Here is an 18,687-nt window from a genome sequence, read left to right as displayed (position 1 = left end):
GAGTGGCAAGTAACAATTGCGTCACACAAGTGTCAGGCAATGACTATCTCCAACAAGGGACAATCTAACCATCACCCCATGACATTCAATGGCATTACCATTGCTGAATCCCCCACTATCAACATCCTGGCAGCTACCATTGACCAGAAATTGAACTGGACTAGCCATATAAATACTGTGGCTACAAGACCAGGTCAGAGGCTTGGAATCCTGAGGCGAGTAACTCACCTCCCTACCCCCCAAAGCCTATCCACCATCTACAAGGCACAAGGCAGGAGTGTTATGGAATACTCTCCACTTGCCTGGATGAGTACAGCTCCAACAACACTCATGAAGCTTGACACCATCCAGGACAAAGCAGCCCACTTGATTGGCACCACATCTACAAACATTTACTCCCTTCACCACCACCGACGCACAGTGACAGCAGTGTGTACCATCTACAAGATGCACTATAGAAACGCAACAAACCTCCTTGGACAGCACCTTCCAAACCAATGGCCACTACCATCTAGAAGGACAAAGGCAACAGGATACTTGGGAACACCACCATCTGGAAACTCCCCTCCAAGCCATTCACCATCCTGACTTGGAAATATATTGCCATTCCTTCACTGTTGCCGAGTCAAAATCCTGGAACTCCCTCCCGAACAACACTGTGGGTATACCTACACCACATGGGCTCCAGCGGTTCAACGAAGCAGCTCCCCACCACCTTCTCAAGGGCAATTAGGGATGGGCAATAAACGCTGGCCTAGCCAGCCCATGAATGAATAATAAAATTAAAGTTTTGGGTGCCGCACTTTTAGGAAGGGTGTGAAGGCATTAGAGACAGCGCAGAAAAGATTCACAAGAATGGTTCCAGGGATGAGGAACTCCAGTCATGAAAATAGATTGGAGAAGTTAAGACTGTTTTCCTATGAGAAAAGAAGGCTGAGAGGAGATTTGATAGAGGTAATCAAAATCATGAGGGGTCTGGACAAAGTAGATAGGGAGAAACTGTTCCAACTCGTGAAAGGATTGAGAATGACAGGGCACAGGTTTAAAGTTAAAAACAAAAAGCTAAAAGCTGCTGTGGATGCTGGAAATCCAAAACAAAAACAGAATTACCTGGAAAAACTCAGCAGGTCTGGCAGCATCGGCGGAGAAGAAATCAGTTAACGTTTCGAGCCTTCATGGCCCTTCGGCAGAACTGAAGCATAGTTAGAAGAAGGGAGAAATATAAATTGGTTTAAGGTGGGTGGGTTGGGGGGGGGAGAGAGAGAGAGAGAGAGAGAGAGACATCGAGGGTGTGGTGATTGTGGAGATGAGCAGATATCTGCTCATCTCCACAATCACCACACCCTCAATGTGCCTCTCCCACCCCCCCCACCCCCCCGCCTTAAACCAATTTATATTTCTCCCTTCTTCTAACTATGCTTCAGTTCTGCCGAAGGGCCATGAAGGCTCGAAACGTTAACTGATTTCTTCTCCGCCGATGCTGCCAGACCCGCTGAGTTTTTCCAGGTAATTCTGTTTTTGTCACAGGTTTAAAGTAATTAGTAAAAGAAGCAAAAGTAATAGAAGGGGAATAAAAGCAAAATACTGCGGATGCTGGAAATCTGAAATAAAAACAGAAATGCTGGTGAAATTCAGCAGGTCTGGCAGCATCTGTGGAGAGAGAAACAGAGTTAACGCTTCAAATCCACGTGACTCTTCTTAGCACTGATGAAGAGTCATATGGACTCGAAACTCTCTCCACAAATCCTGCCGACCTGCTGGGTTTTTAACCAGCATTTTCTGTTGATATGTGGAGAAACTTTTTTACGCAGCAAGTGGTTAGGGTTTGGCATACACTGCCTGAGAATATGGTGGAGGGAGGTTCAATTGAAGCATACAAACAGGAAATAGACTTATCTTAAAAGGAAGAACGTACAGGGTTATAGGGAGAAGGCAGGGGAATGGTACTAGATGAGTTGCTCATTCAGACAGCCGGTGCAGACATGATGGGCCAAATGGCCTCATTCTGCACCATAGCAATTTTGTGAAATCAGCCACTGCACAATAATCTCCACAGTTTCATTCTTGGCTAGGTGCAATAGTATTACTGGAAAGAAAATGGCAAAGTCAGTCAGATGTTAAATATTTGCATTTCACTTACAAAACAGTATCATGTATTGCCTTTGTTTCTTTAAAATTAAGTATTATCAGTGCAATTTGTGTAAATCCAAATGTTAACCATGGCCGGGTTTTTAGGGTGGTGGGGTTTCCCTTCCCACCATCTGAGGAGTCGGCGGTGTTACGGACAGGAGGAGGGTTAATTTAAACAGCCCTGATTTCTCCTCTCACCATCTGTCCATAAACAGAAAGATGTTTTGGTTTTTGATTTCCCCCTTTATAAGCGGTGCATATATCTCAACCCCTCAGTTTTGGTGTGATCCAATTTCCATTAATAAATCCACAGCAAACTTGAGATAGGGTAAACTCAGAGGGGTAGTTTATTTGTACACACTTTCAAACATGAGAGAAGGGGCACAATGTGGCTTCCTTTTTCACTCATTGTCATTGCAATCTGATTAATTACCTTTAACCAAACTTTCCATTTTCCATTTTGTCAGCAACTTGTATGTATTCTGATACTTGTCCCCAAAGTCTACACATTTTGACTTCAGTCATGAGTCTACTATATAATATCTTATCAAAGACCTTTTGAAAATCCAAATATATTACAAAAATTGTCTATACTTTCTGTTACTTGCATTTCCCTATTCTGTTTGAAGCCAACCAATAAATCTTTAAATATATTACATATTTTGGGAGTACATCAAGGAAAAAGACTGTGTTTTAAATACCTGGAATTTCTTTACAAATCAAAGGCTGAAGAAATAGGGGAGCATTACCAGCATGGTTATGTTACTGGACTAGTTTCGCAGAGGCCTGCACTGATGATCTAGGGGCATGAGTCCAAATCGAACCACAGCTGCAGGGGAACTTAAATTTAGTTAACTAAATAAATCTGGAACAAAAAGCTAGCATCAGCAACAGTGAACATGTAACTACCGGATTGTTGTAAAAACCTATTTGTTTCACTAATGTCCTTTCAGGAAGGAAACCTGCTGTTCATACCTGGTCCGGCCTAAGCATCACTCCAAATTCAAGAAATTACTCTTAACTGAATTCAGAAATGACCTAGCAAGCCACTCGGTGGTATCAAACCGCTATAAAAAAGTCTACTAAGAATAAAACTGGACAGACCACCCGGCACCAACTCAGGCATCAGACACAAGAAAAGACACTCAGCTGAGTCGATCCTGCAAAGTCCTCCTCATTAACATCTGAGGACTTGTGCCAAAATTGGGAGAGTTGCCCCACAGACAAGTCAAATAACACCTTAAAATTGTCGTTTTCAAAAAATTGCAACCATCAGTCAACATCCCAGACACCTCCAACACCAGGGTGTGTCATATCCAACCGCACAGCCTCACCAGAGGTGAAGGCACAGTGGTATACAGTCGGAAAGGAGTGGCCCTGGGAGTTCTCAACATTTGACTCCAGACCCGAGGAAGTCTCATGTTATCAGGTCAAATATGGACAAGGAAACTTCATGCTGAATACCATTTTACACCCTCCCTCAGCTGAATCAGTGTTCCTCCATGTAGGAAGCCACCAGGAAGAAGCGCTGAGGGTAGCAAGGGCACAGAATCTAATCTGGGTGGGAGACTTCAACTTCCATCACCAAGAACGACTTGGAAGCATGACTGCTGATCGAGATGGCCATGTACCAAAGAGCAGAGCTGTCAAACTGCTGGGAGGAGAGAGAAGCAACAAGAGGGAAAAAAACCTGCTTGACCTCATCCTCAATAATTCATTTGTCGCAGATGCATCTGTCTATGGCACTAATGGTAGTGATGACTACCGCACAGTTCTTGTGGAGATGAAATCTGATATTCACAATGAGGACATCCTTCATCATGTTTTGTGGCACTACAATTGTGGTAAATTGGACAGATTCAAAACAGGTCTAGCACATCAAAACTGGGAATCCTTAAGGTGCTGTGGCTATCAGCAGTGATAGAATTGTATTTCACCATAATTTATAATCTCATGGCTCAGAGTATCCCTCACATGACCTTTACCATTAAGCCAGGGGACCAACACATTGGTTCAATAGTGAGTGAACAGAATATCAAGAGCACACCTAAAATTGAGATGCCAACATAGTGAAGCTACAACACAGTACAACGTGCTTGCTAAATAGTGGAAATACCATGATACAGACAGAGGAAAGCAATCTCACAACCTATGAACCAGTTCAAGGCTCTGCAGTTCTGCCACATCCAAATATGAATGGTGCTGGACAATTAAATAACAGGAGAATGAGGGTTCATAAATATCTCAATTCTCAATGATGGACATGTCAGCAGGTCAGTGCAAATCGCAAAGTTCATATATCAGAAAATGTTCAGCCAGAAGTCCCAACTGTATGATCCAGCTTGCCTCCTGAAGTACCCACCATCACAGAAGCCATTCTTCGGCCAATTCAATTTACTCAATGTGAGATCAAGAAAAGTCTGAGAACACTGGATAGACAAAGTAATATAGGGAATAGGAACAGGAATAGGCCATTCAGCCCCTTAAGCCTCTACCTCAATGCTATTTTCCTGCACTATCCTCATATCCCTTGATATCTTTAATATCTAGAAATCTTTTGATCTCTGTCTTGAATATACTCAATGACTGAGCCTCCACAGCCCTCAGGATTAGAGAACTCTAAAGATTCACCTCACTGTATGTGAAGAAATTCCTCCTCATCTCAGTCTTAAATGGCCTACCTCTTATCCTGAGACTGTATCCCCTGGTTCTAGAACCCCAGCCTGGAACTCCCTCCCAAACAACACTGTGGGTATACCTAAAACACATCGACTGCAGCGGTTCCAGAAGGCAGCTCACCACCACCTTCTCAAGGCGAATTAGGGATAGGCAATAAATACTGGCTTAGCCAGCGATGCCCATATCCCATTAATGAATTTTTAAAAAGCCCGGGTAAACATCCTTCCTGCATCTGCCCTGTTGAGCCCTATAAGAATTTTGTATGCTTCGATGAGATCGCCTCTCATTCTTCTAAACTCTAGAGAATATAGGCCTACTCTCGTCAATCTCTCCTCATAGGTCAATCCCACCATCCTAGGAATCAGTCTGATGAGCCCTCGTTGCACTCCCTCTATGGCAAGTATATCCTTCCTTAGGTAAGGAGACCAAAACTGTACTTAATACTTCACCTGCAGTCTCACCAAGGATCTATACAATTGCAGCAAGACTTCTTTATTCCTATACTCAAATATTCTTACAAGGGTCAACATACTATTTGAACATACCATTTGCCTTCCTAATTGCCTGCTGCACCTGCATGTTAGCTTTTAGTGGCTTATGAACAAGGACACCTAGGCTCCTTTGGGCATCAACACTTCCCAATCACTCACCATTTAAGAAATACTCTGCATTTCCGTTTTTTCTACCAAAGTGGATAACTTCACATTTTTCCACATAATATTCCATCTTCCATGTTCTTACCCACTCATTTAGCCTGTCTAAATTCCCTTGAAGCCTCTTTGCATCCAATTTTTTGAAGCACAATCCACAGCCTCAAGATTTACTGAGTCAAATGGCTTGGTCAGGTCGATGAATGCAATGAAGAGTTCCTGGTGGTGTCCTCAATATTTTTCTTGAATTTGTCTGGCAACAAAGACAATGTCTGAGGTTCCTCTGGAAGTCTAAAGCCACACTGTGTCTCTGGGAGGATTTCCTCAGCCATATGGACAAGAGGGAAATATCTTGATAGTTTGCACCGCACGATTTATCTCCATTCTTGAGGATAGTTACAATTGTTACAATCATGAAGTCGTGGGGATGGGGGGCGTTTTTCTCCTCCCAAATCTGTAGGATGAGTGCATGGCATCTTTATATGAGCACAAGTCCGCCAGCTTTAAAGACTTCAGTTAGAATACCATGAGGGCTGGAAGCTTTGTTGTTTTCCATCTGTTTGATTGCTTGTTGCAGCTCTCTCATCGATGGTGGTTCACTCATGGATTCTACCACAGGTTGCTGGGGGAATAGCCTAGAGAGTACCATCTGCCACTGTGGAAAAAAAGTTGAGGAGTTGTTCAAAATGTTTCCAGCATTGACAGATGGCGTTGTCTTCCTTAAGAAGAGAAACATCATCCTGTAAACCAAGGGGATTTTGTCCATTTGACCTCAGTCTATCGATGGCACTGATGGTTTCAAAAAAGCTTTGCATGTCATGATGGTCAGCTTATTGTTGGGTCTCTCAGGCTCTCTCTTCACGCCATGTTACCTTTATCTTCCGTATTTGTCTTTGGGCTTTGAGCTAATGGTATGTTGCCTTATTGAGTTGTGACCTTGGGTTGTCTGCCTGGCATGAAGATTGTTCATTTTTGTTCCAGGATGTCACTTATTTGAGAATTGTTTTCATCAAACCAGTCCTGGTGATGACAATACTCAACCCCAATGATCTGGGCACAGCGTTCTAGTATGGCTGGCTTTATTTGATCCCATAGTTCTGGAATTGAGTTGGATGTGCAGATTTTACAGATTGTTCATGAGCTGCAACTGGATTTCCTCTTTTCGGTCCAGCCGTTTTAGGGCTGAGACACTGATCTTCTTCCTCTTGGATTTTTGGCCTTGCGACATTTGGTGTTATCCCCCATCAATATCCTTGGGGGGGGTTACCATGACCAGAAACTTAAATGGACTTGCCATTTAAATACGTGGCTACAAGATCAGGTCAAAGGCTGGGAATTCTACTGAGCTTAACTCATGTCCTGATGCCCTAAATCCTGTTCACCATCTATAATGCACTAGTCAGGAGTGTGATGGAATACTCTCCACTTGCCTGAATAAGTGCAGCTCCAACAACACTAAACAACACCATCCAACAGAAAGCAGTCCACTTGGCTGGCACCACACACACCACCTTAACATTCATGCCCTTCACCACCGGCACACTGTAGCTGCATGTGTACCACCTACATGATGCATTATAGCAACTTGCAAGATTTCTTCGGCGGTACCCCCAAACCTGAAACTTCTATTGCCTAGAAGGACAGGCAGCAGATGTATAGTAACACCAACACCTACAAGTTCCCCTCCATATAACACACCAACCTGAAATGGAAATATATTGTTGTTCTTTTATCATTACTGGGTCAAAATCCTGGAACTCCCTTCCTAACAGCACTTTGGATGTATCTTCACCACACAGATTGTGCTACCACCTTCTCAAGGGCAATTATTAATGGACAATACATACTGGCTTTGCCAGCAACCCCATATCCTGTAAATGAATGTAAAAAATCCTCAGCAGCTGAATTCAAATTTCAAGTAGCACTCTGTAGTATCCAAACATGTAGTACTGTACTTCTATTTTTTTCTTACAACATGGACTCTACAAGAAGTATTTCTTATCCATCTCCAGTTGCCTTGAGGGGATAAAGGGTCAATCATGTTGCATGGGACTGGAGTCAGGTAGCTGTTGCAGGTCCCTTCCTTGAGGGAAATCAACGAACTCCAGCAGATTTCATGGTACCATTTCTCTGGAAAACCCCCCAAATTGCCACTTTTATTCCCAACTTTTCATGGTGGGATTTAAACTTAAGTGCACTGGGTTGCTCGTCTTATACTACAACCACTAGTTCCATAACTGTTCCAGAGAATACAATAGTTCACATCTTGAAGTTAGAGTTCCATCACACCAAAAGTTTAGAAATAAAATTTAGCTCGCAACCTACCTCGATGATTCAGCCCAAAAAGGTGATGTTGCTGTGCTGACTCGTTCATCTTTATTAAATACTCGAAGAGGAGAGGTAGCCACATCCTTTTTAGAACATGAAGGGGTCCCTATGTAAGATAAACCATGAAGTCAATTCACAACAGCCTATATAAAATTCTATTAACCAGTGCTTTTCTTGAAGCATTGAAGTAATGTGTAAGATTTCAATGTTATTTGTTTTGAAAAATCTGTACGCTGAAATATTGGTTACAATTTCCCCAAGCATTCCTGGGGAAGTATAATTAAAGAGAGAGTGTATGAGTTTCGGGTGAAAGGATATTTGAAAGTCATGTTTTCAGTGCACTTGGGCGAACACCCCGCCAAATGTATTCGACTCAGTACTATTGCTTAACGACACTAAATAGCAGAACACAGACAAATTCAAAGATCATCTCTCCTAATCCTTTCCTTGCAGTTGGACTAGTAAATCAGCTGAACTATCTCCAAATAAATACTTTCTTCTTAGCATCAACATTTTACAGAGGTTTGCACAGTACATCTTCAGCATCAACAGCAACATGTACTTAAAGGTTGCTGAATTCAGATAATAGGTCGAACAAATGTATTGTTTAATTGAGGTGCAAAAATTATGAGGGGCCAAGATAGAGTGGATAGGAAGGACATGTTTCCCTCAATAGAAAATTCAATAACCAAAGGAGATAGATCTAAATTCATTGGTGCAAGGATTAGCTAAGAGTTTAGAAGAAACGTTTTCACCCAGGTGGTATTGGGGGTCTGGAACCCATTGGCTGAATCCCACATCACACTTAAAAGTACTTGGATAGACACTTGAAATGCTGTAATCTACAAGGCTATGGGCCAAGAGTGGAAATTGCACTTAGGCTGGATAGCTCTTTTCTGGCTGGCAGAGAGATGATGGAATGAATGGCTTCCTTCTGTGCTATATGTTTCTATGATTCTATGACAAGGGTGATGAGCGAAAACTGGTGTGGAATAGGATACAGGAAGCAAAGCTTTGGATAAGCTGAACTTTGCGGAACATGAAAGATGAACATTAGGATAGCTAAACCTGGGGATGATCAGGAAAAGTTGAAAGTTTCAACAGTACATTTGATGTAGGGAATAACACGGTGATGTTACAAAGCTGAAAATAGGCTGTATTTATAATGAAGAGGATATGGGGTTGGAAGTGCAGCTTGGGATAGAATATGACACTGAGCCTATGTACAATCTGGTTCAGCCTGAGACAGGGTGGGGTTTAGAGTCAGGGGCAAGATTGCAGAGTTTGTCCTTCCAAATATTTAGTCAGAAGAAATTTCAGCTCACCTAAGACTATATGTTGGGCAGGCAGTCTGATAGCGCAAAGGGATGAAGTAGAAAGCTAGAGCTGTGTGTCATTGGCAAACACATGGAAGCTAACCACATTTTTAGATGATGCCATCATGGCGCAACACGAAAAATAGGAACCAACAAAGATAGTTTGTTATTTGCAGAGTTCTGAAGATAAGGGTACAAGGGAAAAGAAGGCATTGCAAAAGATACTCTGCATACAGTTGGGTAAACAAGGATGGAACCAAGCCAGGGCAGTGCTATCAAGTGGACAACAGAGGGCATGCACTGAAGAAGAATGTTATGTTGATTGTGCCAAAGGGTACAGAAAGGTCAAAAAGTGCATGGAAGGATAGTGCACTATGTTTACAGAGAATGTTTGTTTAGGGCCAATTTGCTATCATGGGACAGTTTAGGGATATATGGGCAAAGACTGGTGAAGCAACAACATGATCAAAAGCTTTCCTTAAAAGACAGGAACAATAAAGAATGTGCCTTTATGTAGCATTTATCACATCCTTTGGACATCCCAAAGAGCTTCACAGCCAATACATTGCCTTATAAAGTGTAGACATTGGTTGTTTTGTGCACAAATCCCATTGTTAATTTGTGCACAAACAGCAATTTGACCAATAAATCTCTTTTTGGAGTAATTGGTTGACAGGTAAATATTGGCTAGGACACTAGGAGGACTCCCATGCTTTTCTTCATATGGCACCAAGGGATCTTCTACAACCACCTGAACAACCAGGCAGGGTCTTAGTTTAACTTTTCATCCAATAAAATGGCATCTCTGTCAGTGTAGCACTCCCTCAGCATTGTGATAACCTGTCAGACAAGATTATGTGTTTAAGTCTCTGCAGTAGAGTTTTAATCCACAAATTTCAGACAGCAAAGGTGATATTTCCAGGGCTTGGAACCAAAAATGAAAAGAGATTCAGAGAGTTCAATTTGATACCACTCGAAAAATATTTCTTTTTTGGGTGCGGTAAGTATGATCAATGTCTTAATTAGGCAAAGAGGTACAGATGGCTTGTCCATTTTTCATGAATTACGTATAAACAACTAGGGAATGCAATTCAAACTTCTCACAGGAAATCGGAAGTGACATTTTTTTCCTCCTAAAAAATAATGTATACGTGGAATAACACTCTAGCAAAAGCAATTAATGTTAAGTCAATAAACATCTGATTCAGGTCAAGACTGAAATGTAGTCCCATAGGCTGCTCTCTCATCAGGGAGAGACGACTGGTGGTGAGTTTAACCTGAGGGTCACCACACCTCAGCTAAGGGGCAAGGTTGAGAAAGTAGGGCCTTCATGGATGACCTCAGCCAGTACAGGAATTGAACCCACACTATTGGCATCGCTCTGCATTACAAACCAGCCATCCAGCCAACTGAGCTAACTAACTTCCATGAATAAGTCTAACTCTCTGTCTTTCCTTATAACTGAGATGATCAAATAATCCATAGGATACAATGTATGCTGCTGATACTGGAGTGAGAGTGCTGTTTTTAAAAAGCAGCATTCTGGAGTTGCTTAGTGGGAAATTGGGGATAGGCAAACATTGTAGAATTGTTGCACCCTTAAGTTGATAATCAGGGACTATTTCTGCAATTTTTTTTCTCAAGTGATTAAAGAGGTGAGGTAGAGTTCTTGATAAGATCGGCGGAAGCAACAGACTTACTTGGCATAAAGGACCTTTTTCATAGCATACTTTGTTATTCAATATTTCTGAAAGGCAAGTTTTCTCCCCTGATCCTAGGGCTGTATTACTAAATAAAGGGTAAATACTTCAAAATTATGATCTTCAAGTTATTAGAGGGCACAGATGTTGAATGTGTGGAGAAAGGATAAAATAATTACCTGTTTGTTGTTTATTTCGATCTACAGCAGGGCATAAAGAGATTGTATCCCGAAAGGCATCCAGTTCTGAATCAAAAGGTTCTATCACCTTGTTTCCAGCATTTAATCCTTCCCATGGTTCTGATGTCGATGCCTTAATGTTTCTTTCCTGATGTTGCAAATGGCCATGGTAAAGATCATCCCCTGACCTTAAGTACCTGCAAAGAGTAATTAAATATTAGACTCATTTCCAAGTTTAAGTAGCAAAAAGGAAAGAAAGGATTTGCATTTGCATATCACGCCTTCAAAACGTCAAAAAGGACTTTACAGACAATAAAGCATTTTTGAAATGTTGTAATGTGGAAAATCCAGAGGCCAATTTTTACATGCCGCACAAATAACAATGAGATGAATAACCAGTTAATCTGTTTTTAGTGATGTTTGTTGAGCGATAAATATTGGTTAAGTCATCAAGAGAACTTCCCTTATCTTTGAATAGTGCCATGGAATCTTTCCTAACCATCTGAGAGGACAAATGGAGCCTAGGCCTAACATCTCATCCAACGTGCAGCACCTCTGAAAGTGCAATGCTCCACACACAGTACTGCAACATCAACTTACATTTATATAGAGCCTTTAATGTAATAGAACATCCCAAGCACTTCAAAGGAGAGTCATCGAAATTTGACACCAAGCCACCCGAGGAGATATTAGGGCAGCTGACCAAAGACTTAGCTTTCATGGAGCATCTCAAAAGGATGAAAGAGCGTAGAGAGGCAAAGAGGTTCATGGTAGAAAATCTAAAGCACAGGGTCACCAATGGTAATGATTAAAATCCTGCATGCACAAGAGGCTGGAATTGGAGAAATGCAGGGTTCTCAAAGGTTTGTAGCACTGGAGGAGGCTAAAAATAAAGGGAGAGGTGAGGTCAAAGAGTTTGAAAAAAAGATGAAAATTTTAAAGTTGAGGAGAGATTTGGTGCTAATGGAAAGCTGGATGTCGTCAGCATACATATACAAACTGACGCTGTGTTAGCTGGTGCTATTGCCCAAGGCAGAGGGAAATAGGAAGGGCAGGTGTGGGGGAAACCAAGGATAGAGCCTTGAAGGACTCCAGATATAGTAGGCAGAAGTGGGAAGAGAAGCCATTGCAGGTCATTCTCTGGCTAGGGGACAGATAAGGATGGAATTAGGTGATGGAAGTCCCACTCATCTGGCCATCAGAGGAGAGGTGTCCATGAAGGCTGGTGCACTCAGTCATGCCAAAAGCTGCAGACAGGACAGGAAGGATGCCGAAGGATAGTTTACAACAGTCACAGGGAATGTCATTTGCGATTTTGGTAAGGACATTTTCAGTACTGGTGGAAGGGGCAGAAACCCAATTGGACGAATTCAAACACAGGATTGCAGGAAAGGTCAGCATGGATTTGGAAGGCTACAACATGTTCAAGGAATTTGGAAAGGAAGGTGGGGTGGTAGATTGTAAGGACTGAGGGAATCAAGGATGGGTTATTTAAGCAGTGAAGTGATGACAACAGATTTGAAGGGCAATTCGACAGTACCAAAGGAGTGTGAATCTTTAACAATATCAGTAAAACTGGGGATAAGGAAGGGAAGTTGGATGTTTAGGAGTTTGGTAGGAATACGGTTGAGGGGGCAGGAAGTGGACAGGATGAGCTCGGAAGAAGAAAGATAGGAGATGAGTGATGAGAGTTCAGGGTTAGGGCAGGGGAAACTTTAGAAAAAGTTTGGCAGAGTGGGTTAGCAAAAGGGAGAGAAGTAACAGAGGCAGCTGAACAATCTCAATCCTTGCGACAAAGTAGTCTATGAGCTCCTTGCACATCTTGTTGGAGCAGTGTGTGGAGAAGGCAGGGGAGAGGGTTTTAAGATGGTTTATTTGTAAGAGATCTAATTTTGTCGTCTTGTGCATACCTTATTTTAATTACATTACCATTGGCTGCTGTACTTTTAGCTGCTCTTTAAAACCTAACTCTTTGGCCAAGCTTATGGTTATCTGCCCTACTCATGTGGCTTGGTATTACATTACGTTAGCTAATGCCCTTTTGAAGCACCTTGGGACATGTTACTACGTTAAAAGGTCAATATAAATACAAGTTGTTGTTTACCATATTATCTCATCCCATGGGTAGCTAAAAGCCACCAAAAAATTATTACAGCAGTGTTCCATAGAGTCAAGAGTAGTAATTTCATTTCAACACATTATTTACTATAAATGTATTTTTCAATCATTTTAAAATGTTGCCACTGTTAATAGTAACTAAATACAACTAATCTCAAACAGTTCAATGGCTCTTTTTAAAAATGCAATACTTGTACAGCTACCTTCCTTGGTTGAATTACAATGGAAAACATGCCCTGGAGTGGATATCAACAGAGGGAAAATAGCCACTTGCACACCCTGAGTTACATAGCTACTAAATACTAACAACTATTACCAATTATGTGCCTTCCATACATAGAATTTACCAGTCTTAATGAAACAGGTATTACTGGGTTCATATAATGCAAACTTTGTATAATTTTTCCTCTTCTTTCATGGAATGTGAGGAATGCTAGCAAGAGCAACATTTGTTGCCCATCTCTAACTGCCCTTGAGAAGGTGGAGGTGAAAAGCCTTCCTGAACTGCTGCAGTCCATTTGGTTATGTACACACATATGATGCTGTTAGGAAAGGAGTTTCAGGTTTTTGGCCCAGCGATAGTGAAGGAACAGCAAACCAGTTCCATGTCAGGATGAAGTGTGGCCCGAAGGGAAGTTCTCACCACACCTCTTGAATTTAGCTCTTTTATCCATATTTAGGCCAAGGTTGTTATGAGATCTGGAGCCAAGTGGTTCAGGCGGAGCCCAAACTGTACATGAGACAGCAGGCTATTGCTGAGTAAGGGCCACTTGATAGCACGGTTGGTGACACATTCCCTCGCTTTGCTGGCGATTGAGAGTAGACTGATGGGTATTTGGCTGGATTGCATTAGTTCTGCTTTTTTTGGACATGACATACGTGGTCAATTTTCCACAGTCAGGTATTTGCCTGTATTATAGCTGTACTGGAACAGTTTGGTTAGGGGCACAGCTAGTTCTGGAGCGCAAGTCTTCTGTGCCATTGCTGGAATTTTGTCAGGCCCCTGAGCTTTGCAGTATCCAGTGCCTTCAGCACTGCAAATCCCCTCTTCCTATTACCCCGCAGTTCCAGCTCCACAGGCTGAGGTAGGTGCAGCTGGCTCACAGCAGGGCACCCAAAGCAGGCTGTGGCCTTCCAGGTCTTGGCCCTGCGGAGGACGCATGCTGAAGTCATCACAGACAGGGCATCGCAGTCAACAGACTGCCTCCCCCTTCGCTGTGGATGTCAGGGGAGCACCAAGACAGGATTAGGGAGGCTAAGAAGAGGTAGTTGCACAGCCTGGGCACGGTGTTAATGACTTGTGCCTCATGTTCACTATTGTAAATTAACTCCCAAGAAGGTCTCCTTGCCTATGGCTCCTTGTTATGATGAGCAGTGTTCATGTCACTCAAATGTGAAACCTTAATTCCTGCACAAGATAAAGGCAGGTGTCTCAGTCCAGGGGCTTCTTCCCTGTGCAGTGTGTAACCTTCAGACCAAAGTGATGGTCCGGCTTCACACTCACTGGACATATTAGGAACGCCTGCACCTCGATGGTGCTTGTCATTGCTGCCAGAATGTTGTGGGCAGGCATCAGAGTTCATCATTCTCTCTGTGTGCTCAGCACCTTTGAGGTGGAGCTGGCCTCTATCTCTTCAGCATCTGTGACCGGTGACGGTGTGCTCCTGAAGGGGACAGGTGCTGAAGGCTGACAAAAGGATCAGGTGCATTTAAAGTTTCATGGCTGTGACTCCATGACATGACCCTGATCACAGAGCAAAAAGCAAGCTGCTCTTAGCCAGACAGAAGTCAGACATTCACAGACACAATGTGAAGATCTATGAAGTGTCCTCATGCATGTCGTCATTATCCTCCTGGAATCTAGTGAATATTCGGGCCTCCGTTGTGTCTGAGCCTGAGCACTGAGGGTATGTGCGCTACCACTAGCCACACAGGAGTCAAATGTTCACAGATGCAAGGTGACGATGTCAGGACTGTCCACACTCATCCTCCATGAATCTTGCAGCAATGAGGGCCTCCCGTCTGGCCAGTACGATGGCCTCATCACCAGCATCCTCATCTTAGAGGACCTCATCCCCTTCGATGTCCTCCTCATTGGAGGAGAGGTGCAGCTCTTCCATCTCCTCCCCAGCGAGGTCCTCCCCCTGTTGCAGTGCCAGGTTGTGTAGCACGCAGAAAGCTACAATGATGTGCCCACTGGGGACTGTATTGCAGTGCTCTACTGGACCTGTCAAAGCACCAGGACCTCATTTTCAAAAAGCCTATCGTTTGCTCCATCAAAGTCCAGGTCGCAGCATAAGTCTCTTTGCTGCAGTCTGAGGTCGCCACACAGGCGTCATCTGCCACGTCATTTGTGGGTAGCCTTTGTCCCCGAGGAGCCAACCCTGCAGCCTCTCTGGACCCTTGAAGATATCAGGGATCTGAGACCTGCTAAGGATGTAGGAGTCATGGGCGCTCCCTGGGAATCATGCACAGACCCACAGGATGTGTTGGTGGTGGTTACAGACCAGCTGAACATTCAGTGAGTGGAAGCCCTTGCGGCTGAAGTCGTTGATTGCTTGTTGCCATGGAGATCTAAGTGCCACATAAGTGCAGTCGATGGCACCCTGCACCAGTGGAAAACCTGAGATCTGCACAAATCCCAGCACTCTTGCTTCCTGATCCCGGGCGAAATGCACAAAGCTTTGTGCCTTCACGAAGATAGTGTCCGTGACCTCTTGGATACTCTTGTGCGTGGAAGCTGGCGAGATCCCACACAGGTCATCTGTGGAGCCCTGGAAGTAGCCACTGGCGCAAAAATTAAGCGCCGGGGTCACTTTCACGGCCACTGGCAGTCGATGCCCTCCATGTCCCCGTGGCGCCAAATCCTGCAGCATATGTGACCAGCCAGTTCCCTGGATATGTGCAGTCTTCGGTAACACAGGTTCTCAGTCATTTGCAGGAATGACAAGCACCGTTAACAGACCCTGGGTCTAGCAAAGTGCCTACAAGCGACAGCTCTCTCTGGATTTTCAGCTGTGCGTGCAGTAGGCCCTGCCACCCCTTCATTTTGAGGGAGGTGCTCCTCCCTTTGCCGAGCCAGGCGTCTCTGCCACAGTCGTCATCTTCTCTGCTCTCTGTAAACTATGAGGCATACCGCTAAATCACCAGGCTCCATGAACCTGATGTTCTCCTGCAGGATCAAAGAGAGAGAAGGGTGGGTTAGCATATGTGTCCTCTGAACCTCTCTTGGTTAAATCTGAAGGCCCCTTCACACATGCGGGAGAGTGCTGGCCACCACTTGGATGGCCAGTGTGTAGTGTGCTTCATGGCTGTCCAAAACCTCTCCCACCTCCACCCCGCTCCACTTGACTGATTGATGGCATCTTCGGCCACTAGGCTGCATGCTGTGCTCTCAGCTCAGGCATTCTCCTAACCTGCACTGCAAGGCTACACTGTTAGTTTGAACCATGAGGGATACTGGTCCAAACCTTAATAAAGGCATTGCAAGGGGCTCTCAGCACCTCCACCAGTGACTGCACCATGGCCACCTTTCACAAGGGGATTCTACAACTTGCCCAGTCGACCAATTGTTCTGCTGCCCCTAAAACGCACATGAATTTGCAGTCTGCACCCGAGGGTTGAAAGGGTCTGGGGTATTTGGTGTCACATTCATGCTTTTGCATTGCTTGAGTGGGCAGAAAATCTTCAGAGGCCCGACTCCAAGCATGTCAATGGAGCTGCTGCTGACTGGTCTCAGCTGTGGAAGAATGCACACTTTTGACAAGCTTTTCCAAGTGCGTGGCTGCTTCCCTCCCCCCATGGGGAGGCGGTGGCATAGTGGTATTGTCACTGGGCTGGTAATCCAAAAGACCCAGGGTAATGCTCTGGGGACCCGGGTTTGAATCCTGCCATGATCTTACCAGATGCTGGAATTTGAATTCAATAAAAATATGGAATTAAAAGTCTAATGATGACCATGATTGCCGTAAAACCATAACCATGACCCATCTGGTTCACTAATGTGCTTTAGGGAAGGAAATCTGCTGTCCTTATCTGGTCTGGCCTACATGTGACTCCAGACCCACAGCAACATGGTTAACTCTTAAATCCCCTCTGAACAAGAACAATTAGGGGATGGACAATAAATGCTGGTCCAGCCAGCGACACCCAAATCCCACATCCCATGAACGAGTTAAAAAAAACCCTGTCCCCTACCCCAGGCATGTGCTTGGGTACTTCCTTCAGTCAGTGCTGCCTTGCCCCCTCCCCAGAATGTGTGCACTCACCTCCGAGTTACCCTCGAAGTTCAGTTCGCCAGTTGCATGACTTTTAAAGGGAGTCGCGAAGCACGCCGTTCTGAAGGCATGCCTATATAAATTTGACATGGGGGGATGATTCTGACAAACAGGGCTTATAATACGATGTTAAAGTATTGAAATTAGGGTCCCGACGTGCGACGATAGGAAACGAGGCCCGCCATTGACAGGTGGAGTAAATGATTGCAAACTGGTTTCACAACTGCGTAAAACTGATTTTTGGCCTTCTTGCCATATTGTCCGCTCACGCTCGCCATGATGGCCACTGCCAACGGAACTGGACAATTCCACCCTTAGTCTCTCATTGTTCTTTCTACCGAAATGAATCACTTCACCATTCTCTGCATTAAATTTCATCTACCACTTGTCTGCGTATTCCACCAAACTGCCTATGTCTTTCCGAAATTCTACATTCACAGTTCACAATACTTCCAAATTTTGTATCGTTTGGAAATTTTGAAATTGTGCCCTGTACACCAAGGGCTAGGTCATTAATATATATAACATAGATATATACCAGGAAGAGCAGGGTTCCTAACACCCACCCGATATTGATAGGTGACACTGTGATTGGTATTACAAGCCCTCTTACTAGTACTGTGGTTTGGCAATGACATGTGACATCCAGATGCAAGTTCAAGTTCAAAGTCACTGAAACTATTTAGCATTCAAGCTTCGCACAAAGGCAAAAAGATAGAACGTTGCTTTATTTGTCCAAACTACAAATAGTCTCTAAACAACACCTTGTTTGAAGACATGGGGCAGATTTTACTGTCACCTACCGGTGGGTTTGCAGACGTGAGGGGCCAGGGAGGTGTCGATGAACTTCCCTGGGTGGCCCACCTGCCACACTCACCTGTCTGCTTGCCTCGATCTAATTGAAACCCTTAAAGACCACTTCCTTCCTTAGCCTCAATTTTAAGGCTGCTGGGCGGAGTTCAGGACAGAGGGAAGCTTGGCACGTCACCCTGCTCAGGTCTTGGGTGGGAAGGGAGGGCATCTCCCTCCAGGGCACCTTTCCACACTGGGTGCCCCCCACCTCCCAAGGTCTTCCGCCTGCGAGTCCTCCCTCGTTTCCCCCCCACCACCCTCTCCATCAAGACCTCTGACCACCACACCCCAAGCCTCACCTCCCCGCCGTAAGACTCTCCACACTTACCCAGTGCTGGATTAAGGGATTTAGAATCCAGGGACCACTTGGAGTCCATGGCTACCACTGGCATTGCTGGGAAAACAGAGCTGTTGGTCAATCAGGTTGGCTGTAAGCTCTCTGAGGTGTGACCTCTGCC

The 18,687-nt window shown here is 44.2% G+C and overlaps 1 protein-coding gene across 5 annotated transcripts in view; it reads right to left on the bottom strand.

Moving 5' to 3' along the window:
* kiaa1328 (KIAA1328 ortholog) overlaps window positions 1–18,687 on the bottom strand; it is a 275,580-nt gene that overhangs the window by 64,517 nt on the left and 192,376 nt on the right. For 4 of the 5 annotated variants that reach the window (XM_078551400.1, XM_078551406.1, XM_078551413.1 and 1 more), the window contains 2 exons: window positions 10,983–11,179; window positions 7,785–7,893 (listed from right to left, as the gene is read on the bottom strand). In XM_078551400.1, the coding sequence (XP_078407526.1) occupies window positions 7,785–7,893; window positions 10,983–11,179 (306 nt within the window). The remainder of the gene's footprint in view (window positions 1–7,784; window positions 7,894–10,982; window positions 11,180–18,687) is intronic. The other variant, XM_078551422.1, reaches the window with a different exon arrangement.

Source organism: Cetorhinus maximus, chromosome 1 (genome assembly GCF_964194155.1).
Source record: "Cetorhinus maximus chromosome 1, sCetMax3.hap1.1, whole genome shotgun sequence".
In the NCBI taxonomy this organism is placed as follows: Eukaryota; Metazoa; Chordata; class Chondrichthyes; order Lamniformes; family Cetorhinidae; genus Cetorhinus; species Cetorhinus maximus.
The sequence above is the reverse complement of the archived record's forward strand: the minus strand, read 5'-3'. Positions and strand labels throughout refer to the sequence as shown.